The 25640-nt window shown below is 40.7% G+C and overlaps 1 protein-coding gene and 1 long non-coding RNA gene across 6 annotated transcripts in view; one reads left to right on the forward strand and one right to left on the reverse strand.

The window, feature by feature from the left end:
• RERE (arginine-glutamic acid dipeptide repeats) overlaps positions 1 to 25640 on the reverse strand; it is a 256784-nt gene that overhangs the window by 49502 nt on the left and 181642 nt on the right. For all 5 annotated transcript variants that reach the window (XM_075027303.1, XM_075027299.1, XM_075027302.1 and 2 more), the window contains one exon: positions 5321 to 5401. In XM_075027303.1, coding sequence (XP_074883404.1) covers positions 5321 to 5401 — 81 coding nt within the window. The remainder of the gene's footprint in view (positions 1 to 5320; positions 5402 to 25640) is intronic.
• Positions 5805 to 20149, forward strand: LOC142030869 (uncharacterized). Its single transcript, XR_012650337.1, has 4 exons — positions 5805 to 6045; positions 12053 to 12161; positions 13765 to 13883; positions 19991 to 20149. It is a non-coding gene; the product is annotated as an uncharacterized LOC142030869 (long non-coding RNA).

Here is a 25640-nt window from a genome sequence, read left to right on the forward strand (position 1 = left end):
CTAATGTAGGGCTAACTAATCACTTCACACTAACAGACCAAAATATATTCACCTAATTAGCCCACTCTTTCGATCAAAGGAAAACTGCTATTTGAACAATTACGTCGAGGGAGAATGTTTACCTTTCATATGCTCACGAGAATTTTGCACAAATATTACTAAGGCTATTTGTTGACATGAATAGTATACAGTTCGTCCTCAGAGAGGACAAACACCTTGCCAGCCTGCACATATGGTAACTGCGGTGACCTTTCAGCTACTACACATTTGCACTATATTTAAGAGCTACTCAGGAAGCCAATATTGTATATTATGTAACACAAGATTAAGCATTAATGAGTCAAGAATAAAATTGTTTATCTAAACCCCAATCTAAAATTAAACAGAAGTTTATGCTGAGAGCTCACACTGCACTCATTTTGTCTCCTAACATTAACAGAGCACAGCTTATTTAGTCTCCGAGATAAGTCCCAAAGGCATTTAATCTGGAAAGAAAGATTTTACTATCAGAGGAGAGACTATTTTTCCTGCAGAAGAAAGTGATGCATATTTAGTTCTTCTTACGCACATAAATACAGCACATTGCAGGTGTTTTGATCTAAGGAAAACAGCTGATATTCATGACTTCTGTTTACACTGTGTTTTAAAGCTAAATACAGAAGCATCCACCCAGAGGCAAGACCTTTCGATTGCACTCTGTCGTCTCCTGCTAAGCAGCCAAACCAAAAATCACACACACCAAAGATACCTATGTGCTCAATAGGGAAATTCAAAACAGAATTAGACCAAAGTCTGCATGCCTCCACAACGATTCACTGTCCTCTTTTTAGACTTCTCACTAAGCAAGCAGCTCTACAAGGCTCACTAAGGAGCTTCAGCCTGCCAGAAAAAAAGACAAGCAGACAGTTAGACCATCGTCACAACCACTGTACCATGAACCTTCTCTGAAGAACGCAGCAGGAGTCATTTGAGAACCTCAAAACATTCAGATAGGTGTCATCCCCAGTTTTAAGAACAGGTAGAAGAGGTCAAAAATACTTCAGCCTATTCCCATGGAAGACACAGCGTTTCCAAAGCCTCAATTACATAGCAGCATACGCCATGGCTATCTAATGATATAACACGACGTTATTCTTAAACCCATGTAAGGCTGCCAAAGGGACGATCACACACATCCCCCCTCCATCTCCAAGACGTTTGAGGTCCGCTGGTCAGACAACAAACCTGACATAAAGCAGGCTGCGTGAACTCCAGCCAGAGGAAAACAAATCTGTTTCTTCTGGGACCATGGCCTTAAATCATTCAGGCAAACTGAAACTGCACCCTAACCGAAGCTTACAGAAGTGTTTCTGAGTGACCAGCACAAGGGTGGGCTGCGTGGAACAGGACCCAGCTCTAAATCTGAGCAAGCTGACACCATGACTTGGCATCCTCCTCCTCCTGCTCTGACTGGACATTATTGCTCTGCACAAGCTCACGTTCATTCCATGTTTCTATTTACCTTTTGCATGTCACTAACACAGAGTTAAGCTATTTACAAGAACACAGTAAGTCGATCCCCGACCTTGTAGGCATTTAAGTACATTTATCTCAGGCCTGTCACAATGCTGGTGCTTCTAAAACTCTCAAATTCAAGCAGCTCAGTGTAATTACCTAAAGAATTCAGAGCAGGAGAATTTTAAATACTTCGAAAATCCCATATTATCACAAAGTTTTAGCAAATTATACAAAAACAGGGGGGGGAAAATTATCACACTTAAAGCCAAATCAGATACTTAAGAAGACTTGTTGCCAGCTGGGTACCTTGCATTCTCACAACATATGAATTTAAATGGAAGTTAATAATGAAAACTGTTCGTGTCACAAAGGTGCCTCCAAAATTTGTTTCTTGGCTTACCACGCAGAAGAATCAAAAGTGCTGCTAAGCACGAACCAAATGAGAGCGGGATACTTCACCAACTGTGCCATTCAACTGTAACTAAGAGAAGACTATTGAGGACAAAGGGGAAAGGAAGAAAAATAGGTGGGAACAGAGGAGAAGATATATTTAAGACAGAGTTCAGTGGAAACCCAAGAAGTTTCAGAAGTTTTATTTAAGCTCATCTACATGAAGGCACTTTTTTCTCCAAGGTATCAGAAGGTTAACACCGATGCAGCCTTAAAACTACTGGCTTTCCTTGATCCATTTCGGCATTCCCACTTCAACAGAGGGCATGCTCAGATAAGAGCTGATTTTAGTTCCTCTATCTCTTGCTTAAAAAAGCTTGAAGAGAGCTATTGACATTCACGCCCACTGGGAACCCCTCTCGGACATAAACTTTGAAGTAAACTGGAAATTCAAAATAAACTGGAAGAGTAAAGACCTAAACAAATATACAGCTTTGATATGTAGTAAATACTTTCCTTCATAAAGATTTTTTTTTCTTGCTGGTTATTCATTTAGAAGAAACAAACAAACAAAAAAGTTGAAAAACTATGTTAAACTAGTTAAAATACACACTGACAAATACAGGGTTTTCTTAAAAGATATTGTACATTAACTGTGGAGAGGAAAAAAAAGCAAAGGCACAACTCAAATAGGACATTCCTTAACATGCCTGTGAAAACTTATTACAGTATGGCCTAATTCTCATCTCTCACCACGGCCACTTTACACCTTCCAATATCATAAAAGAAATACAGTGTCATATTCACCGCTATATTCTGACTTCCTGTACAGCAGCCTCAGCTTGATTTAATATAAAATAGGCCTAGTCCCTACAATAATTTTGTATTTCTACCGTATTACTTATCTTCCAGTATTGTAATACTCCAACTGCAGGGCTTAAGACGATATTAGGAAGAGCTCTCCCCCAGTGAAAGCAGCATAAATATAAGTGTCTAGAAAAGGCATGCATTATACAAGAAGCATGATAATAAGGAGATTTAGCTTTAAGTGGGTTTTGCAGAGAGGCAAAAACCCTGGCTCCCCTCCCCACAGGCTTCAGTGACTGGTAAGGTAAACTCTAATAAATGAGAAACGTGCAGAATGTATTGACCTATAGCCTGGTTTCCATGTAGGGCAAGTCACTTCAAGAATGCCCCTGACTCATTTCCAAGTAGCTTTTGCAGAACCTGGGAGTTGCTGTAGTACTTCTGTGTTCATATAATAATCTTTCGAGTTTCACCTCATGTTAATATGGTGGCTAAACAGGAACACAACACCTTTTTTCTAGCCTTTCTGGAATTGCTAGAGGGTTACTTCACACTGCAGTAGAAAAATGGCAGGCCAAGTGTCTGAAATCATTCTGGCGATGAAAAAATACAGACAAATTAATTCCGCAGCCTTATAATTTACATTGTTCATTATTCCACTTTTAAGGAGGAAAAGCAAAACTGGATAGTCAAATATAATTTACCGCAGCCTTTATTCTGCATGTCTTACTACAGCAAAACTGCTGTAAATTTTGTCTGAAAAAGACTGGGAATTAAAAGAAAGCAGAAGTGAGACGTGTGGACAAAAATGGGAAACAGAGATTAAACAATCCGTTGTAGGTCAAAGGTTATTTGTAGATCAGTTACCACTAGAGGCTAAAAAAGCCTGCTCAAAACCATCAACACACTGCTTCCCGGTTGCTCACACTTAATATTTAGTCTTCTCTATACTAGAAATTTAGACCTAATGAAACAAAAATGTAACACTTGAAAAATGATAGCTTATATAAAGTTTCACACCACCTGCAAACTTGCAAAACTTTTACAAAAAGCCTTAGGCCTGATATCCAAGTTCAAACGTAGAAGTCAAGTAGCACAAACACGGTCAGACACCTGTCCCCAACTCTCAGTTCTTTAGTTTTTCTATTCCCTTCTCCTGCAAACTGTTCTTCTCTATCACAGAGACGTTTTATATTTAAAAGCATATTTCACAATTGCTGTAATTCAAACTTTAGAAGAGTACTTTTGCCTCTCAGTAACTTTATCGTCAGCAGAATTCATTTCTAAAGTAAACACCAATTTGTTCTAAGTACATTGCTAGGAGATACTCCAAAGAAAAGAGGAAAGGACTGCTTGAGCTGACTATATGCTGGATTCATTAGATGTTGCTAAGAAGCTTACTATTTCGGCATTCCTTCTAAGCTGTCATCTTTCCAACAGTGGGCCTTCATGCCTCAAAATCCAACAGAACACCGAAGCAAAGTCTACCTACGCTTGATCAGTAATGAAGTTTTCACATCTTTCTCAACAGAATCAGTGAACGTATATACCAACTGAGGCACTCCAGGAATCAGTTCATCCTTCCCTTTCTATTTGACTTACGCGGTGTTACTAACTATTTAACCAACAAAAGATTGTGATATCACAGCATCATCTCACAAGAACATCTCAGAAGAGAATGGAAACATCCTACAGTACATGATAGGTTTTAAAATATTTTTACAGTAACACTCTTCCCCACTGAACATCCAAATTCCACACACACAAGTGTCTAAACAACCAGTTGTGCTTTAAATAAGTATTTTCCAGATCACTAACACACTGCTAGAAAATAGTCTAACTCAATTTTCACCGAGTTATTTCCCTTCCAAATTCAGAACAAATATGAAAACCGCTTTCCAAACCCACCCTCCCAGCAGTTAAATGACACCTGCAGAATAGAAACCGAAGCTTCTAGAGAAGCTTGGCAATTAGGACTAATGGAAAAGTAACTAGATTCCCAAGGCTTCCCAAACCCTCTTTCCTTTGCAGAAGTCAACCACTCCTCCCTGTCCATCTTCCTCCTAAGCACTTGCCAGGATTTTCAATAGAATGACAGTTATGTAAGCTTCATGAAGTTCAGTAGAGTAATAAGCTACAGATCAATTCAGAAACTGAAGTTACACGCTTGCTGTCCACATGTTTGAGGAACGTGAAGAGTTAAACACAACCACCGAATTCTGCAGGTCACAGGAGCAGGCACATACCTCAGTCTTCCAGATTCAATTAGATTTTGTTTTGTTTTGGCTTTCTTTAATTACCCGCTGCCATTTGAGCCCAACTGGGTGACATAAATGTATTATCCCGTCGTAATGTCAGAATTTAAAATTAGATTCGGTCTCCAGAAATACACTTCATCCAACCTTAGCGACTCCGTCCAGCAACGACGATTATTTTATGTAACATCTTTCATACACTAAGACCTAAAAACTGCACTAAAAATTACAGCTACCTTCTCTGGCCGTGCATTTCTCTTCCATTTATCTGAAGAGAACTCAGCTCAGGGTGAAAAGGAAACAGTTTCGTAAGATCAAACACTGAAGCAGCAAGAGGAAAAGCAAATTACATAAAGTCCAAATGTACTTACAGTCTCCTTATTCGGAAGCAACTCCTTTCGGATCCTGAAGAAGTTCTTGCCGTACTGCCTCAACCCCTTAATAAAACGTTTCTGTGATAAAAGATAACAAGAACAGTATGTCAGCAGAAGGGGAAAAAAAATAATAAAAAAATCTTGTTAATCAGCACAACAGCCCAACAATGTTCTTAGCTTAAGGTCTGTCGATAGAAGGAAACGTCTACCTACACGGCAACCGAAAACAGGCAGGGAAAAAAAGGCTTGGAAAAGATACCGAAAAATTCAAACCGCATTCCCTTCCATGTCAAACTTCCAACATCTGAAGCTTTAAAAAAGTCAGTACCACAGTCAGTTCTTTCCCAAAACGCCCCAAGTATTCTGCCGCACGGCTCTCTCGAAGTCTATTTTTCAACTCGGAAGCAGCAGGCGAAGGAAAATACGCAACGCTGATTCTCAGGGGAAAAAAAGTGACTCTCCGGAGAAGGTGCCGCAGGGGTTAAAGAGTCCTTGCAGACGCCAACCCGCCGGATTCACCCTTCCAGATTTTCGGCGGAATACACCCAAACGGCTTCCCGAGAAAGCCCTCCGACTGAGGAAAGCGGAGCCGCCGCCGCCGCTCTCCCCCTTCCCCGTCCCCGCCGCGGCTCGCAGCGCTCCGCGGTCGCTCCTTCCTCCTCCTCCTCTTCCTCTCGCCCTGCAGCCGCCCGCCGGGGCCCGGGAGGAAGGGGAAGGCGCAGGTAGGGAGCGGCGATGGCGGGTGGCCGGGGTTGCGGCGCGGGGAGTGGAGGCGAGCGGAGGAGCCGAGAGCGGAGCGGAGCGGAGCGGAGGGCCGGGCGGGCGGGAGGCGGCGGCCGCGGCCGCCCAGCATGTGATCGCGGCGGGGTTGGGCGGCGCGGCACCCGCGGGGCGCGCCGCAAAAGGCGGCCTGGATCGCCGCACACCCCCCTCCCTTCACTTCACACCCCCCCCCCCCCGGGAAAGCCCCGCGAAATCAGCCGCCGGATTAACGCCCGCCCGTCCCGGGCTCTGCAACGGGCTGGCGTCTTTCCTCGCCCCCCCCCCCCCGCAGCCCCTCTGCCAGTTGCTGCATCTCATCTGCCGCACCCCCCCCTTCAGCTGCCCCTTGCACTCATGTTTCCCCCTCGGCAATGCCTCCTTCCCCCCCCCCCCCCCCCCCCGGCAAGATAACGCTTCAGCCTCCAGCTGCAAGCATCGCTCGCTCCCCTCCTCCTCCTCCTCTCTTTCGGGGGCCAGCACCTTCATTTGGGGAATCTGGTGCAGGGTGCTAACCCCCCCCCCCTCGTCTCACCAACGTTTCACCCCCACGAATCGGTACCAGGAGATGAAGGCTTAAGCACAGTGCGCCGCTTTTTGGAAGGGCCAGTCCCGAGGACTTTTTTCTTTCCTATAATAAGGATACAGGTATTAACACTAGCTAATAACCAAATTCTGCCTTCAAAAAAAAAAAAAAAAAAAAAAAAGAGGGTTGTTGAGTATACGTGCCCTAACATTCTGGAGGGAGGGAGATGAGAATTAGTAATTCCCTAAAAAGAAACATACCTCAAGTTGGCTTAATGCATTTTGGACCCCATCTTCTTGCAAACATCTACATGAAGGAGGTGGGCCAGCGATTAGAGACTTCCATGTTGTGAAGTGGATAAGGAATCCCAGAAAGGGTAATTTGCCACTAAAATAGTGCTCTGTACACCTCATGAGCTCCCACCACAACGGTGAATATGAGCGAGCAGTCTCTTTGGAACCTCATGCATATTATTTTCCAGATATGCTCCCACGGGGATCTATCCTTACCTAACCCTGACCCTCAAAACCAGCAAGACTGCTAGGGTTTGCCAAGAACATGCCTGGGGGCACAGAGACAAGAATTAACCACCAGTTGTATATGCTCTGACATTACAGTCCCTTCCAGTATATAATTTGCTCATACCCACCTGCTCCTCTTAAACCACTGAACAGAGCAATCGGGAGTTTAAGAGTTCAGTGACCGGGGTGCTGGGGTTTCTCAACAAGGGAAGTTTTACTATAGCAAGGTACCGGCCCCCCATTCACAGGCAGAAGTCACACAGACCTGCAGAGCAAGATACCAAGGCTGCCTACAGCGTGTAACTGGTCACTAACGCGCATGCATACTTCCCACTTTTTACCGCATGAATGACAAGGAATTTTCATTACGCCGAGGGGAAGGCCGATCGCTCCCCTGGCACCACGCGCATACCTCTTCTGCCTCGTCCTTCTGGGCAAGACAAGATGGCAGCGGCAACAAGGCAAACAAACATGCCCTCATACCACTCCCAACATCCCAAAGAGCAATACAATTCCTGCCTGCAGCTTATCACAAAGAATGAAAAGCAACTAAATGAAGAAACATTTAAAAAGAGGCAATCCGAAGGGAACTCAGATTCTAAACGACGCAGCTCAGTTGCTGGCTTTGAGATCACTGCCTCGTGGACTGTATCAGAGGTACGATGCTTTTGCAGCATCGGTTAACAGAGCATGTATAGGAAAAGGCAACATAAAAAGCTGTAGGGGAATAAGAAGAAACCAGAGCTGGAACACTCCAACCATGGATGAAAAAGCACAGTGAAATATGAGAGCGCAATCTGGTCCACTGCATGAAATGAAAAGCCCCGATTCCCTGTTCCTCATTTTGCCAAAGACTTACGGTGGTGTATCTGAATTCTCAAGGGACCATTTTATTTATTTTTTAAGATTCCTTTTAACCAAACTATTTCACATTTGTTTTGTGTTGTGATTCAACTCTGTATTAAAACAAGCCTATGACAAACTGTTTTCCTTTGAACTCATGAGATGTCAAAAATTCCTACTGGGAATGTAAGCCTAACATATAGCCTATCCGAATAACAGAAATAGAGGGAGCTTGAATTGCTGTTCCAAATATGAATGAAGTCAATCCTTCTGGCATTCTGAAGTTTTGGCCAACTACGCTGTCACCTTTATCGGTGTCATACAGAATTATCCCTAGGCTATTGAGGCAGTGCAAGATATCCAACTATAAAATAGTTGTGTGCCTCTATTGAAAGGCAAGAGAAGGGCACTTCCTAATACACAAAGAACAACAAAGCACACAAAAATTAGTTTCTGAAACTTAGACAGAAATTCTAAAGCTTAACAAAATTATCAAGGTTTTTTTAAAACATTTTCTTTTTCAGATTTTCCTTCCTATTCTAGTCTTCCATTAATTCAGGCATCATGTTCAGTTCTCTCTTAGGCTGCAGCAAGAACAGTTACTTCTTTTCTCCAAGGCAAGCACAACAGAGACCTCTAAATGTTTTTATATATTTAAAAGAACTAAATAGTTGCACACCAAATCAGAAGTGACCTGTTGCTCTCCAGCACCTCATAAAACAGACTGCCTAACACAGTTTAAATTTTCTCTCCTCTGCACAAATGACATGCAGCAAATTTTATGTCTGCATTTTAATGGTGCAGGAGATGTTGCACTACTCGCAGAAGGCATCTGAAAATGACAGCTGCTGAATTAAAATAGTCTTACAATACAGGGCTGGTAGAACAATGAGGCTCAAACCTATGGAGCAGGAGAAAGAGAAGTTTTGATAAAAAGCGGAAGTGGCTCTAGGCACAATGGTTTAGAAATCCAAGTTCTGTACTTTTAAAAATTAAGATAAACATTTCAATTTTACCACTTAGGTTTAACTTTAAAACATTATTTATGACAGAATTCTGTCAGCGTTGTTGTTTGTACTGTCCACTGAAGACAAACTGTAGCACAATTAAAAAAACCGCTACGGATAATTATCGCTGCGAAGCAGCATTAGGAAATCCCATGGCTTGCTAGGTCAGTCAATGTTGAGAGACAACGCAGTTGTATTTTACAAAGTGGTTACCATGACTATTGACCAGCCATAACACAAGATCTCCTAATACCATTTTAAAATTTGAGTTTCCCCAATGAAATGTATTAGATTCTGCAGTATCCTGCTACAATGTGTAAACAGGGAGCTATAAATAACCCAGGAAGAACAAGGAACAAGCATGTTAATGTTTGCATATGTGTTACTTGCAGGTCCCATATTTTATCCCGAGAAACAAATATCATGACAAGATACACAAAGCCATTATGTTCTGACTAACAGAGCTCAGATGGCGTGTTTATCAATGTGATGATAATGCCATTGCAAAGCTGTAGTTAAGGTTATGCGTCAGGGTTTCTATTATCAAGAGATTACAGCTTGGCAGGAAAAATTTGCTGCTGCATGCTGAAATTCAGCACCCCAGGTTTTAACTGTGAACTGAGGTTCCCGGTTCAGTTTTCTTCTTTACTGCAGAAATCTAAAATGAAGCTCTTTCTCAAAGCACGCAAGAATAACATCTGGTACAAAACCAACCTGTTTAATCAATTTAAGAATTTCAAACTGAAACCTCATGGGCTTCAGAAAGGCAGGACGACTCTGATAAAACTGTAAATTCATAACTGCTACTGATATGTCTCTTCTGGGCTGCTGCTTCAATAAGGTTGAGATCAAATCTATTTTCTCTTAGAAAATCCATGTGCTATTTCATTCCCTTCCCATGACTTCCACCTGGTTAATTAGTGAAGAGCATGTTGTAATGCAATATATTTACAAACACAGAGCCTTTTCTGTTCCTTCTTAATCCAGGAAATAAAGACTTTTTTTCTCAGTCTTTCTAAAAAAAAAATCTCTTTAGACCACGTCCAAGAACAGCAAGTTCTTCTCTCAACCTTTTCCTTACTTAGGAGCGTATAAAAAAGGAGGATTTCGCTATCATCAAAGCAGTAGGTACAGCGCATGGTTTGAAAGGCCCAAGGTTTTCTGGGCAGATGCCAATTGAAGTTTTCACCATCTTCCATATTTAACAGGCCTTTTTAAGTTTTATAGTAAATATGGTAGGAAAATTTACGGGGTTTTAATAGTTAACAGCAAATAAATGCTAAATGCATAAAAGCATCTTTATTTCTTAAATTTCAAGAGAAGAAAAATTATGGCAGTTGTTCTGAAAAGAAAATGAGATCTGGTTCTATCTGCAAAACTTCTGTTAAATGTGCAGCACATTTATAGATTGCCCCAAATAATTTTTTGGCATGCAGACATTGTATATGCACACTAGCTGAATTTCAGTGCATAGAGTACATTTTATTAAAAGCCCGGCTGAGTTTTAATATTATATTTCACTTACATGTGTACAGTGCAAATAAAGGCAACTGCTGATAACGTTAAGTGATAGATACTGTCCTCTGGAAACAGAAGTACCCTGACAGTTTCCTTAAGAAGATACAGTTTAGCCTAAAGATGTCAGATATCTCTTACAAAAACGTAACTTGTGTTTTTCACAATTTTTTTTTCACTAAACTATACCTGGCTGTAGCAGAAAATGATGCCAGTATTTATTGTATCTTTACCCCAAAGGAATTCTATATGCTCAATAACAGACAGGACTAAGTACTACTCAGTAACGAATTCCATCAAGGGCAAAAAGAGCTACTTAAAGAAAATGCAGCTGTCACACATATCCAAGGTATTCTTAGGATCCACCTAACCACTGCAGGCACCTACCATGCCCATTTAACTCTTTCCACAAGCTGCTTTGTTCTCTGAACGCTCTTGCCCAGAAAAAGTCCATCTCTCGGGGTGGGAAGCTGCAGTCAGATGGCTGTGCCCTTGCTGGGCTCCATCCACTTCCAGGCTTGGCTGGCAGGCTTTCTCGCAGTCCTGCCTTCTCAAACAGCCCAGGCTGGGGACTGGCGGCTGTGGTTAAAGGTGGGCGAAAACGCTTTCGGGCACCGAGCCCAGGAAGGCTGTGTGATGGAGAAGCAGGTGGAGAAATGGACAGACGTTCGGTCCGGTCAGAGAGAAAACAGGATAGTCAAAGACTTCCACAACACGATTTTTAAGAGGCACAAATTGCCGGCTAAAGAGGAGGGAAAGCTACAGAAGAGGGGAAAAGACCCTTTTCTGGGGGTACGGGAGAGGGCAGAAGGGAGAGACGTTCCACAGAAATTTCTTGGCCTAAGAACGCACATCCTCAGAGCAACTTGCCATGAACAAGGATTGGTCTGGAGGTAACAGAATATTCTAGGTTACAACAGTAGCATGTAGAATGAAGAACAAGCATGATGACTCAGTGAAGCTCACCTGAAACCTTTGTTTAAAAAACAAACAAAACAAAACCACCAAAAAACCCACCCCCCAAAAAACCAGTCCACTGGAAAAGATGACCCATCAAGAAAAATCTGCGTTCAGGCCTCTGCTATGTTCCTTTAACATGCCCTGCTGCTGGGAGAACAGGATATGCTTCAGCCTCATCTGAACTTCGTTTTATTGTTTCCTGTCACTACTAGAACTGTGCTTAATGGTTTTTTAATTTAATTTTGAAGTAGCAAGCGATTTTACCCTTAGCATTAGATACTTGTGCTGTTGTGTGTTACATCAGTTAACAGCAAGCTTGCAAATATCACCTAGCTGGCAAGCTTGCATCGTACAAAGACACCATAAGCCTTCCCTAAATGTCTCTGCGTTTTGTTCCACCGACCTTGGCATCGTATCAGAGACGCGTGCAGATCTCGAGCATGCAAGCAGAAGTAGTAGATCTTTGCGGAAATATCTGTGTTCCCGCTGTTCCCTCAGTGTTATCTGCCTTTAGCCTACAACATCTGAGATGTTCTTAGGTTAAGTTTACTCCTCCGTCCCATCTCTAACCACAGCACTTTGTTGTCTACTCCTGCAGGAAGTAAGGCTGTCACCAGCTTGCAATTTAGAGTCTTCTCCTGAAGAGGCTGAAGCACAGGCCATCATTTGAAGGACCTTATTCTCTTCTCTGACACAACCACGCAAAGGTATGAGGAATTGTTCACGCAGTCTGGCAACTGCTTGAAGACGTCTGGCAACTGCTTGAAGACATCTGCAACCACTTACTACAAATCTCTGTCGCAACAGCCCTCTGTTGTAGGGGAATGTCTGTGCTTTGATGGCCGCTGACACTATACACACCAGCTCTTTTATGATCTGTTTGGCTTGCAGAAAGTTTTGGAGTAACAGCAAGTAAAGATCTTTCACTGTACTCGGTGCACGGTACACTGCACCAGCTAGCTATGACAGTGAAGCACGAACAGTAATAAATGCCAACCAACCTCTTGCTGCTTAATTACGAACTCCAAATTTTACGTAACCAATTTCGAGACAAGTTTGTTTGGGTTTTGGGTTGGTTTGTTTGTTTAACAGTCCCCTTCCACAGTGGTAAACAGGTAAATGTTTCTTAAATTGTGCCACAAACATGTTTCCAGACTTCCAGTCTAAGAGGGAAGGCACACATGCAGGTGATCATTTTGTAGAGCAAGACTGGAAGAGAATAATCATACACATGTATGTGACTGTGTGTACAGATAACTTCTTTTTGGTTGAAAGCATCCCTTACCTCCGAAATACACTTACTCTATTTGCTTCTTCATTCAGCAGATTGTGACTTCAGTTCAAGATATATATTAAAACCAAATTCGGCTTTCTTGTCATAGATAATGGTCTGTTTATTTTTCTTGTCAATTTTTTAAAATGAAATAATTCTATTGTGTCAAGACAAAACTGTCTTCTAACCTCTGCGGTATTTATTTTGAAAATAAAATTCTTTTTCACCAAGTCCTCTTACTCAAAGATATGGAAAAACAAAAATATTTCGATGGGATTCATTAGACACTGATCTGTATTAAAAGGCATTAATGTTCTTATTGGATATTCAAAGCATCTCTTCAGAGGGCATTGCTGGTCCTCAACATGTGATAAAAATCTTACACTCCTTAGGCCATATGCCTGTAAGATCAAGTATCCTCTATAAACAAACTGACAAGAAATATATCAGCTGAAAGACTTAAAGGTGCCAAACAATTAGCTTTCCCTCCCAGTCGGATCGCTTTGTCTTCCTGAAAAATTCTACTGAAAAATTAAGCCCTACCTCAAACCGTAAGGATTCAACACCAAAGCATTACACAGATGCGGAAAGGCACACAACATCCACCAGAGTCTGTGTTCCGTATATCCATAGCCATATACACAGACGGAAAGTCATTAAGCAGACTCCCTCAAGGGAATGCCAAAAGATCCTGAAATGATAATGAACCCCCTTCCATGGTGCTGCATTGTTAGCTTTTGTTTTGAACAATAGATCTCCCATGATACCTCTCGCTTGCTGAAAATATTGGTATTAAGTGAGCATGAGCACAGCTGTGTGTAAATTACATATATAAACAGATTAGATTTGTATATTTATACTGGATGCAAACACATTAATAGCACATTTGCATACACAGTTGGCTAAATGAGATTGCATGCAGAGCAGGATTACTAGTTACAAACACATTTATTTAGAATTTTCAATAAAGTATTTATACTGCCATTCAAGAGGTCAAAGTGGATTCATCTTCCTTTCTCTCCTCTTTGCCTTCTTAGAAACACGCAAAAAATGCTCTTGTCAACATGCTTCCCATGTATCGCCAATCCCTCATCGCAACTATTCTGGAAAAGGACTCAAGCTAGCAGAAGAAACCGAACTGGAGTGCTTACTAAAGGTTATCCAAATTTCCTTCAGTTTAGTTTATTGAAGATGATGTTGGGGGGGGGAGGGGGGGAGGATAAGAGTTCTACATTTGACCACAGCATGAACTACTACCTAAATGCCAGTTCATAAAACTCTTCTTTCCCTTCTCTGTTTAATGCCAGGGATCAATGCAAAAGTCTGTAAGAAAGGCAACATGATATCGAAGGTGACACAACAGCTCTCAGACATTTCCAAAGCTGGGGGAGAATTCGACCATTCCTTCACCCCGGGCTTTGAGCTGTCAGGGTGCTGCTAACCTTATGTGCTAACCCCAGCTTTATTTTACCATCAGTATTTTAACGGAGCTATTTTTATAGAGAGAGATTTCAGGTTCACCCAAAGCAGTACGCAAAGCTTTGATTCACTTCCTGCGCCGTACCTGTTTCCGCATGAGAGCCTAGATGAGAAAACAGAACGGGGCGGGGGGGGGAATCAATTACGTCTAAATGAAGAGCCTTTATTTTTGCTCTAATTGTGCCCTCTGATTGTTGGCTCTGGGTGCTTTCACTGCACATCCCCAGATAACGCTCCCAAGCCAGCCGGTCGGTCTCTCTCGCCTTCGCATTTCACGTCGGTTCCCGTTAAAAGGTCCGCTCCTGCCTCTTGGGTTCACCACGCTCGCAGCCCCACCGATAAATCATCTCCCAACCTGCTCTTGGAAATGCACTGGCCGTGGTACGATGGCTCCGGCCCGCGTTGCCAAGCAACTCGTGCGAGAGGGATGTCTGAGAACTGCTGACAAATAGCCAAGTGGCTGCAACAACAGGCTTCTCTCTGTCAAAAAATGTGTTTTGGGAGAAGTGCCTCCCCCCGCCTCCACGCCGCGCGAAACACTGCGTGATTGTAAAATCAAAATCAAAAGGCTATTGTAATGAACACACACTTCCTGCTCAATTACTAATTGTTAAAAAGCTGCGGGGAGGCTGCGATCACACAGCGTATGGCAACAGAAATGTGATCCGGTAAACGAGATAAAGTCAACAGCACGCCAAGAAACCTGATCTAAGAACTGCCTGCAGTGGCACATCAGAAGCTGATGCACAGATCAAAAAAAGGCTGGATATTAAAGCAGCAGCAGGAGGAAGAAAAAAAAAAAAAAGAAAACCTGACTTTACTTTTCCTGAGCTCTGGAAGGGGTATTTGATAAACAACCTTGACTCTTTGGAAAAACAATTCGTGGATTATTACAAGCATTATTGTCCGTCGTAACGCTACTGCAGTTGCCTGGTCCCACATTTCAATGGAAAGATAACAGGCAGGGACAGATGAGCACTCTTGTTTGAAGACTGCTCAGTTTGCAATTTACTTTCCTCCAATAAAATAAGGGTGGGAAGAGAAGACATTCATTTTTCCAAACCAGGTCTGCAGAACGCCCCCCGTGGTGGCACTGCAACAGGGGCTCAACCTGCAGGAAGACCTTCCGAAGAGAGCAACAAGTCCTGAACCTCCAGGAGGCTGGAAATGCACGATCCCTCAGGACTCTCCGTACCTCTCCTCTAAACAGCAGTGCAATACACAGGCAAGCATTTCCCTATTCTACTAGACATAATCGTTTCCACCAGCAAGAAACTGGGTTGGCCAACTTGCCCACATTTATATTTAAATGCCCATGACAGACCTTCTGCTGGCAGACGTAAGGGTCCACCTATGCAGGCACGACAGGCAGATCTGGATCTGTGCAGCACTCCAGCTACTGGCAAAGCCTCCCTGAGACATTTGCTCTTTCGTGATCTTCAGAAAACAATCACGTTGCACACGTCCATAAACCAGGTTTCACACAGCAAGTCTTAGACTATCCCCTTCTGCAGATACAAACCTTAAAAACCACCAAACTGGAGACTGCCTTCATTGACAAAACAGAGTTTTCTATTTATATCACATTACCTGTAGATTGTCGTCTCCTGTAATCAATAGTTTCTCAGTGCTGCAAATGAAGCTAAAATAATTTGAGTGTGTTCAAAAAAAAATTTTTTTAAAGATGCAATTTAAGAGTTAAAGAGAACAAAGGTCTGGCACGTTTGTGACCCAGAGAAAACAATATGCTGCTGCCAAGAGACAACAGAAAGCTTTTGATTATACTTCAGATTGCCTTTTTCTGTACGCAAAGAGATTAATTTCTGATTGTTATTTTAAAATGCTAATATACAAAAAGCCTTCTTATACATCAAAACTAAAGAGCAAGTAAAAAGAAGTCGGACAACACGTTCCTTCTTCAAGGACATACTTCCTTTCCCATATGACATCTGAAAGTATCTCCTTTTCATATAGGTTAGTAGTAGAAATTCAGCACTTAAACTGCAAACTTCAAGCTAAGAAAAAGCTATTTGCTTTTCATTCCTCAAACTCGTGCTCACCCAAACTTGGTAGAAATGCATTTTCTAAAAACATAATTCATAGTTCCAGTTGTTGTTGTTTTTTTGAACAGGATGAAATTAGTCGAAGTATAGGATCCAAAAGCAGAGATAAAAATACATATAAAGCAGCATATGTAATATGAACCAAAAGAGAAAAGCAGTACTTGTGGAATAGAAACAATGCCCTACTCTACCACCTCTCCTCCAAAGGAATGGTTCTCATGCATCCATTTGGAATATTAACCTTTCTTTTCCTCACATACTCTGAATCTCAAATACCTGTACCAAAAGCTGCAATGCCAGTGCATTCTTAAAGTTATGAATATTTCCTTGAATAATGCCAACATCAGAATGTATGGCATCTTCCACAGGGCTGAAGACGTTCCTTATATTTCCTCACCTTTACTGGGCAGAAACAAGCCAAGGACAATACCATATATTAGCCTCCCTCTGAATTTCATTCTCCTCATACTGTTTTTCTTAACAACAGGATTTTTACTCAACTTACAATACCGTAGGGAACACCACTCTGCCTACTAACACAAAGCAGATCTCCATTAAATCATCAATACTAAAATGCCCATTCTAGGCAATAACATGGGTGGGTGAACACAGATATACACCAGCCCCCAACCCACGAGCTGTAGTTCAGCAAGATCAGACCACAAGGCTAATAACTAACATGAGCATTAACGCAAAATAAGCTTCCACTCGAGCTCTTTCCTTAAACATCAGAACGAGTCCATTTTCTCCGTCTTTTTCCCCAGAAAATTTTCTTTTTGTGACACAGATCATACAGAGTTCTGAAAAAACATGTCTGTTTACTCTAGTTTAAGACTATTATGGAAGCCTGAAGTTGTTCTCTTTCACTGTGACATTTTTTGTCCTTTCAGTTTGTAACACTAAGCACAAAAAAGTGGCAGTCAGACTACTTGAAATATACTGTATGAGCCTTTCAAGACTTGAATATAATATTTCTAGTGGAAGTTCCCTATTGCAGAAATATTGTTCCACTGGGATTTCAACCATTATTGTCAATTATTCTGGAGACTATTTCTGCCTTCAAACAGTGACTTTATGCAAATGACGGAAGGAAACAAATAAAACCACTTCAAGAGCTCCCATGCTTTAGAGCAATGAGCAAATCCAAGAATAATGAGACAAAATGGTGGCAAGAATCCCCAAGGAAATTATACATATGGAGAGGCAAGTATTTCTGTAGGTGACTTCATCAAGTGAATAATTAAACGGCAGGGCTGTTCATGGTAGCAATGCCCAGGTTTGAGCTCAAGCAGTAAGATATAAATTCCAGTTTGTGACCCTTACTAAAATGACATAAGGAACCCCTGCAAACTTCCCAAATTTCTCTCAGGCTAAGCCTGCCACTGACTGCAGTGTAGTGAAGGCATACCTGAGAGCACAAATCGGGGTATAAGAAATACTAGTGATGACAAAATCAATTTCCAGGCTGAGAGACATACCCTCAGTGAGAGACCTCTCCTATATCAAGCAGAATATGTGGGGGGAATGGTGCCAAATGTGAAAAAGTGACCCACAAATAAGAGAGGGGAGAAAAAAAGATTTGAAAATGAAGGACCAGAAATGCATCTATAACAAAGGTGAACACTGACAAAGGAAACTTGAAAGGTAGATATCTAGGAGGAGGGAGGCAAGAGGGAGGTGGTGCTGAGACTATGGAATTACCTCCCCAGACACGTAGAACTGGACAATATCTTCCATAACAGATAAATGAAATATGCACCCTAATAAAACAGAGGTGCCCTCTTTTGCCTTCCCCAATTTGTAACAAATGGAAGGTTTGATTTGAGTGTTTGAAGTTATTCCAATGCAGTGGAGGGTAATATGCTGTGATGCTTATTTATTAGCTCCTCTAAATGCATAAGCCCCTGTCTGATCAATCTCCCCATGTAGCCTAAAAGCTATATAAATCTGAGCAGATACTATGAAAGGGGGGGGGGGGGGGAGAGAAGGAAAGGAACAAAAGAATAAGAAAAAACATGGTGGATCATGCACAAGTGGGTAGGGGAACAAGTGAGATAGCAAGAGGCCAGTAAAAGCTGAAGCAAAACCACAAACCCAGAAGCTACGTGCACTTTGTGTCTTTACCACAGTACATTCAAAACCACAAGGCACATGAAAGTACAAAAGCAGCATTGGACAAGGAGCACAAAGTAGTAGTTTTTAAATACACCCTCATGAGCGCTGATCAACACAACACATCTTTTACACAATACTTAAACAAGGAGGAAGGAAGAGAAAGCCTAACCACATGCTAGTTGAAGAGAACCTTTGCAGAAGCACAGGCAGTATTTACGAGCTGTCCAGGGACTGCTGCGTTGGGGTTCACCTCTGTCGACTACGTAAACTTTTAAAAAAGGTTGAACGTGAAGTTACTCAGCTACTATGAAATGGAAAACGGTGCTCTTCAAAGGTGGCATTTCCACACTCAAACTTAAGTTCCTTCTGGATCATATGAAACCCCTCACGTTTGCTATGTAAGCAACAGGGAGCCAGACTCAGAAACGAAGCCTTCTCAGCAGTAGCAGACTTCCTCAGGACTAGAAGGTACTGAGTATCTCTCTGGATCAAGTCCTTATTTGCTGTCAAATTCTTTTTATGGCAGTATAATCATTAGCTTTACTGGCACTGTTACCCTCATAACTAATTAGGAATCTTGGATGGATGCAGAAAATGATTAATATTTAGTCACTATGCGCCTACTACAGAAGAAGCCTATTATCAAACAAGTGACACCTCCACAAACTTAAATTAAATAATGGCTCCCATAGAGGATTCAGAACCACTGACAGAATGGCAAGTGATTTAAGTAACATAAAGCTGAGCAACTGGTGATGGATCACAGTTTTTTCACTCGCTCTGTTACAGCCTGTAATAGAACAAATGATCATTTTTCAGCCTAATTGAATATGGCCGCCCCACTCATACACCAAAGGAGACAAAGCCATATAATTTGCTTCATTAAAATGCATTTTTATGTCATCTGAAAGATTTTTAAAAAACCAAACAACAGTGCTGTTGATAGGGAAGATTAGAAAAATAAAATTTATCATGCAAACAGAACTTGCAAATGAGGTATATTTTAGCATTCATACTGCTTATGCTTGTGCAAGAAAGATAAGTCCTGAGCGCTAAAAACATCCATATTGTGACAGTAATCAAAGTTTCTTAAATAAGAATTATGTCACTATACCAATTTGAAAAAGCACTTTGTCATCTTCTGCTGCAACGGCCACTGCGCCATACTAAATTCTAAGATAAGCGGTCAGGCAGAACCACAGAGAATCTAGTAACATTTGAAAAGTTTGGAATTTTTTTTTTTTCATAATTATTAGAAAAATCAAAATACCTGTTAAAAAAAGAGTCTTTTCCAACATTAAAATCAAAGCTTCAAGCCACAGTGCTGCATTTCAAATATAACCTTAATTAAACCAAATCTTTCCAAGATGTCACGTTTTGGTACTCTCACCCTCCACAAGCCAGGTGGCAGACCTCGTTGGTTTTCCTCTCCTCCCTCCAATCCCCCCTTTAGCTTTCATTGCTTGGAGATGCTAGGAAGAGATCTGGGAAGCTAGACAGTTATTTAAAATTAGTTACCATTTGACATTGGAAAAAAAATTTGTTTTCTTCCATATTTCTAGCTTGGCCAAGAAAGCAACATGGCCTCTCTGCTATTTCTCCACAGAGCATCACTTATGCGAGCAAATGCTGTTCTGGCAACAAACATCTACTATCGACTGCTGCCACAGCACCAGAACACAGAACTTGGTTTGTTTGCCCTACCAAGCATGGAAGCATGAACTGAGCTCCGTACTGGTTTCTGATTAAAATACTCTCACCTGTTTCCAGCTCTGCTCATTCTTGAACCTCTGTGACATACACCCTCTACAGCTACAGTTTAGCCCTGATTTAGTCTGAGCTGACAGCCTCCATGTTCGAACACAATGAAAGTCAAGGCTAAGACAAAGAGAGCCAAACTATCGGTAGGGGAAAAAAAACTTGCGGGGTGGGGGGAGAAATCAAATGTCATCTTGCCAAGTTCGAGACAACACTGTTAATCTTGTCTCTGCACTTGCTTTGTTTTAGTTTTTTTTTATTTTATTTTTAAAGCAATCTTGTTAGGAACAGCAAATTGCCATTTCCCATGGTTTAGACAGCAAACAACTCTTTCAAAACAAAATAGTGATTTGCCTTATCAAGTAATCCATTCCTGGGTTCTATGTATTTAATCAAGCGTAATTCCAACATAAATATTCCAATATGAAACACTTACCTATATCAACTTAGACCAAGCCAAAATTACTTGGAAAGATGCTGGAGATTTCTATCATACACTTAACATGGAAAAATATCAAAGCACTTCACCATTATTTATTACTATATTATAACTGCACTCTTAGGTATTAAGGAGGTAAGGATCCCGTAGACTAATTGAAATTTCTTAACACCTGCAAGACAAACTCAACCAAACTACTGAAATGATAGGACTACTGAAATAATTTGAAATCAAACCAAGAACTCTGGATGTTGCTATCAATACAAGCCAATAAACCAGTCACCGCTCCTTAACCATTACAAAAGGTGAACCTACATTTAAATCACACTATTTATAGCATTTCCAAAACAAACAAAAATCTTCTGAAAACAGACAGCTAACCAACATTTCTTACATTTACATCATACAATTGCTTTCAAAAGCATAAACAAACTCACACAATCCAAGATGTTGGGGTGTTGGGATAATGCACGCCAAGGAGCATGAGCCAGAAATCTATCTAAGGCCATTTATCACATTTGCATTCAGAATGGGAAGCAAACTTGAAACGTACCTTACTAACACTATCAAGTCTTTTAAAAGTCAACCATACTATTAACAAATATGGATTATCTTTTTTAAAGAAATATACAATTTCAGAATTTGGAAATTAAGTTATGTACAAAGAAGCGGTGAGTAAGTAGGTCAGTGGAATGTAAGAAAGATAGTTTTAATACACAGTATTTTTTTTAAATTAAATCATGACACACAGCCCCCTCCCACCCAAGGAGCGTTACAGGGCAAAAAAAGTTTTACCATGATCAGGAAAGGTCAACACTTAGAATCACTTGCTTGGTTCTGCTTGCTATGGCAAAAGCATTAACCCTAGAAACCCCCAGAATTTTGATGATCCCTGCACCCTCCAGATGCTCTGTTACAGTGTCATGACTCAGTTTCCTTTTGGAGAAGAACAGGACACAGGATGATGTTGTATTTAAACCAGATTCCTGATCTCTTAGCAGATAAAATCTGAATAAAAGGTCAGAGTATTGAAGACAATAACTGTGTCACTGACCAGAATATCATCTGATGGGGAGAAGGGAAAAAGACAGACAAGTCCCTGCAGCATATTAGCACGCTTGGTTTATTTTCTTCCCCTGCACGAGGCTAGGGTGAATAGTCTTTGTTTCAGTTGCAATACTGCTGAGCTGCACAGCTCATGCTTCTATACATAGAACTTGTAAGATATACACGAACATTAAAACTGACTCCAGCTCTGTTGCTAAGAAACTACGAAGGATAGCTTTTTTGGCCCTCTTCATTTATAAAATAACCACTTTGCCCTATGGGAGAATGAATGCAATCTCTCAAGTCCCCCAGTGCCTTGTTCTCATTTTTAAATGAACACAGAAAGATGATCGAGAATACTAGGAAGTGTAAGTGATCTCCATTTTTAAGATGCCCTTGAAAATGAGATGAAAAACATGGTTTCAACAATCAACTGCTGTCGTATTTATTAATCTTTCAAGCAGCAGATTCTTTCCCCTTGGCAACAGTGAACTATGTGTATGTGCTCCTGTCTATTTACAAACCTTTTTCTAGAAAACAAACCAAAACACCCGCTTCTGAAAGCACCTACAAATTATTTAGTTTATACCGGAGTTAAACTTTGAGTTTAGAGTTTAGCTTCCGTCCCCACACAGAAATAGCCTTCTAAGCTGTGGCAACTGGCCAGTGTAAATATTTGTTGTATTATTTTTTGGGATCAGCAATATGGTAAATGCTTAATAGATAAAAATATTCCACGTGAAGCCAGAAAGACGATGAATCAAGAAACATATGGCAGTTAAACAAAGCAAATAAAAAAACCGATATTGTTAAGAAAAGACTAACTTATCTGGCAGCTGTGGAAAGATCAAGATTAGCGAAAGCAGTGAAATCACCCATTTTGAAGCCAAGGTCACTGACAGGATTTATAGATTTATCCCTGAAGGCAGCCTTTGCTGAACATGAAATGCCGAAATAATTTTTTTTTTTCCTCAATCTACTTCCCCCACCCCATTTGGGCTATCTCATTTGCTGGAGGCTTTTAAAATTCATTCCTTTTCACAGCTGGTTAAACAATGGAATCTTTCTGCAAACTAAAAGGACAAAATTGATTGCCCTACACAAACTTTTCTGCACGTATAATTGATTTTTAATTCACTGTCTCATTTCCGAAAGGACTTGACAATAAACTCAGTGCTGTATGTGCAATATTGATCCCTTTAAACGAGGACTTGGATCAAAGAGTGATGCAAGTTAATCACAACCAAAAAGATTGTTATCTTTTGTCTAGAAACCTGTGTTTAAATTAAATTCACCTTTTCTAGACATATTACACCTTATATTTTCTAGCTGTACTGCACCGTATAACTTTGTAAACCTGTCAACTGCTAAGTAACTGTAATTTTATGCAACTTTTAAATAATAACTTTTTTTCCCCAAGCAGAATAATTTCATCCTTCATCGGTTACTTTTTACTGTGAGGACCAATGGTTCTTTTACACTCTAAGTTCTTAGAATAAGCTACAGACAAGACTGTACGTTCCCACTCTTTCTTAAACTAAAATCTTATTTATTCTTCTTAAAATAAAGGTCCTACTAGACCATGGCAATTTGTGTTTGGTGGGTTTTTTTTATCTCAATGCTCAGTTAATTTTCAACTGTTACTGATTAACACACTTGCAAATGGCATCAGATGGCTTGATTTCTAAAGTCCAGAAAATGTTAATTTAGTAGGAACTGTCATCTACTATGAAACTGTAATGTTTGCTTTTTGTGGATAAAAATTTAAAACTAAGCAGTAACTGATATCTTAACCTTCTAAGCCCACTCAACTACTCAAATGCAGCCCTGCAATGCCAGCTTCCTTTTCACATATCCCTTGATGGTTTCCACCCCCCTCCGACTATTCCAGAGGCTCTGTTTCAATTTTGCTATGAATTACATTTTCCATAGCTGCCATATAAACAGTAAATAAAATTCATGGTATTTTTGCCCCAGTAAGCAGCTCTGTCTTCCAGCATATCTGAAAAGCCTGGCTTCAAAGGAGTAAGCAATGAAAACAATGTTTTCATGAGCTGATACTCCAAAAAGGGCAGATGAGAGACATTTGAAGATGATTCTAGGCAAAGAAGCCAAGCAAGTATGTGTTTTGCATAAGTAATTTCTTGACCAGCTACACTGGATTACAAATACTTGCAAACGTGAGGAAATTAGTTTGCTCTATCTTGTAATTTTTGGCAGAAGGATCTCCACTTGTATTTTATGACAAATGAGCTTTAAGCTGAAGCCAGGAGTGGATATTTTAAAATTTATCAACTTGTAAATCCATGTACATAGCCAATTAAGGTTTATCGCCAGCAAGGATTAACTATCCCTGCACATAAATTTAAGAGGTTGTTTGAATCTAGGTTGTTTACCTCAACTACCCTACATCAAAAGCAGTGTAAAATATTTAAGGGCAGCATATTTCATGATAAAAGCTAGTTATCAAGGACGTCACAGCATGTCATCAACAGTTCTGCATGGAGATGCAGAAGTAAAAAAAAAACAACCACAAAATAAAACAAAAAACCCCGAACGTTCTTCCTAAGGAACACTTAGCAAGTTCTTTTTGAGAATTTAACATCTCTGAAAAGACAGGGCCAAGTGTAGAACAAAAAGGAGGAAGTGTCCAAGAAATAATGCAAAACTACTGTTTCACCCAGATTCTCTTTAGCTTTGGAAGACAGAGCCCTGAATTTCAAAGGTGGTTCAATTAGCCTCGCCAGTGTTCTTCCATAATCAACATCTGAATGCTAATTAGGAGCACAATTCCATGCAGCAGAAGCATCCCTGTGCAATAAACTGCAACACAGCAGCAGTGAACTCTGCCTTTAGCTAGCATGCATAAGTAAACAGAATTAATAACCACCCAAGTGTGGACGGGTGACTTAATCTGTTTCGATTAGATGCAGCTCAGCCTGAGGCCTTTGTGTTATTTAAAATGTGTTCATCATGTTTAATTAAAAACCTAATAAACTAGAGGTTCTTTTAGTTCTGATTTGTATTTCTCTCTTCTGTAAGCCGTATTGATTTTGTTAGTACTTTGGATAAAAAGACAGGAAAAAAGCACATTCTGAAAAAAGGGACAAAAATGTAAGATCAGATCAGCAGGACTGTTACATGAAGAACAGTCAGAACTGGACTGTTTCCTTCAACATTTCCAATACATGAGGCATACCAGAATCGAAAACCATTTCATTCAATTAACAAAAGTTAAGATGAACATTGTATCCTTTGTAAATGATAGCCATTTGATAGGTTATTTATCTGACATGGAAGTGTGCACAATAAGCTCTCATTTTTGGACCTGGAGCAAGTGTAGGGTCAGAATTGTACTGAACATCACTGAAAGCGTAAAAGCCATTTTGCAGAAAAGATTTTTGTCCCGAGTCAGGTGGAAATTCTGTAAGGACAACTTTTCTTGTGAAATATTTCCGCTGAAACCACGCCAGGAAATACGGGTGTTCAATTTAACCTAAACTGAAAGAAGCTAATGATCATAGTTGCAGATTTGGAATCCGTGGTAAGTAAGGCAGCATATCATCAGGGCAGGCACCAGAGTTTAAATATAGGCACTCAGTTTCAGGTTTGTTTTACTTATTCCCCATAGACAACAACCTCTAAGTCTGCATGTTTCAAAAGACAATTTCAATGTCAGTTCTGAAATATTTCCAACGGGAGAGGAATTCACCAGCACCATTCCATTCTTATTAGGGATTTCTGATTGCTTGCATCAAAAATGCCTGTACTCTGTCAAAGATTAAAAGAGACATTTTTTAGAGGTGACCATGAGATACAGAGTAGAGCTCACTTCTCTTTCACTCTGACAATTCCTTGCCAAGTTTGAGTGAAGCATCTTTGTTTTCTTAGTGCGTTGAAAGACAGACAAATACTAACTGCACCTTGCCTGTACTACAACCTACTGTTGCACAAAGAATGACAAAACCAGTGTTCTAGAGACTGGGTGCCACCAGGTCTTCGGGAGACTAAG

Source organism: Buteo buteo, chromosome 5 (assembly GCF_964188355.1).
Source record: "Buteo buteo chromosome 5, bButBut1.hap1.1, whole genome shotgun sequence".
NCBI classification, from domain to species: domain Eukaryota; kingdom Metazoa; phylum Chordata; class Aves; order Accipitriformes; family Accipitridae; genus Buteo; species Buteo buteo.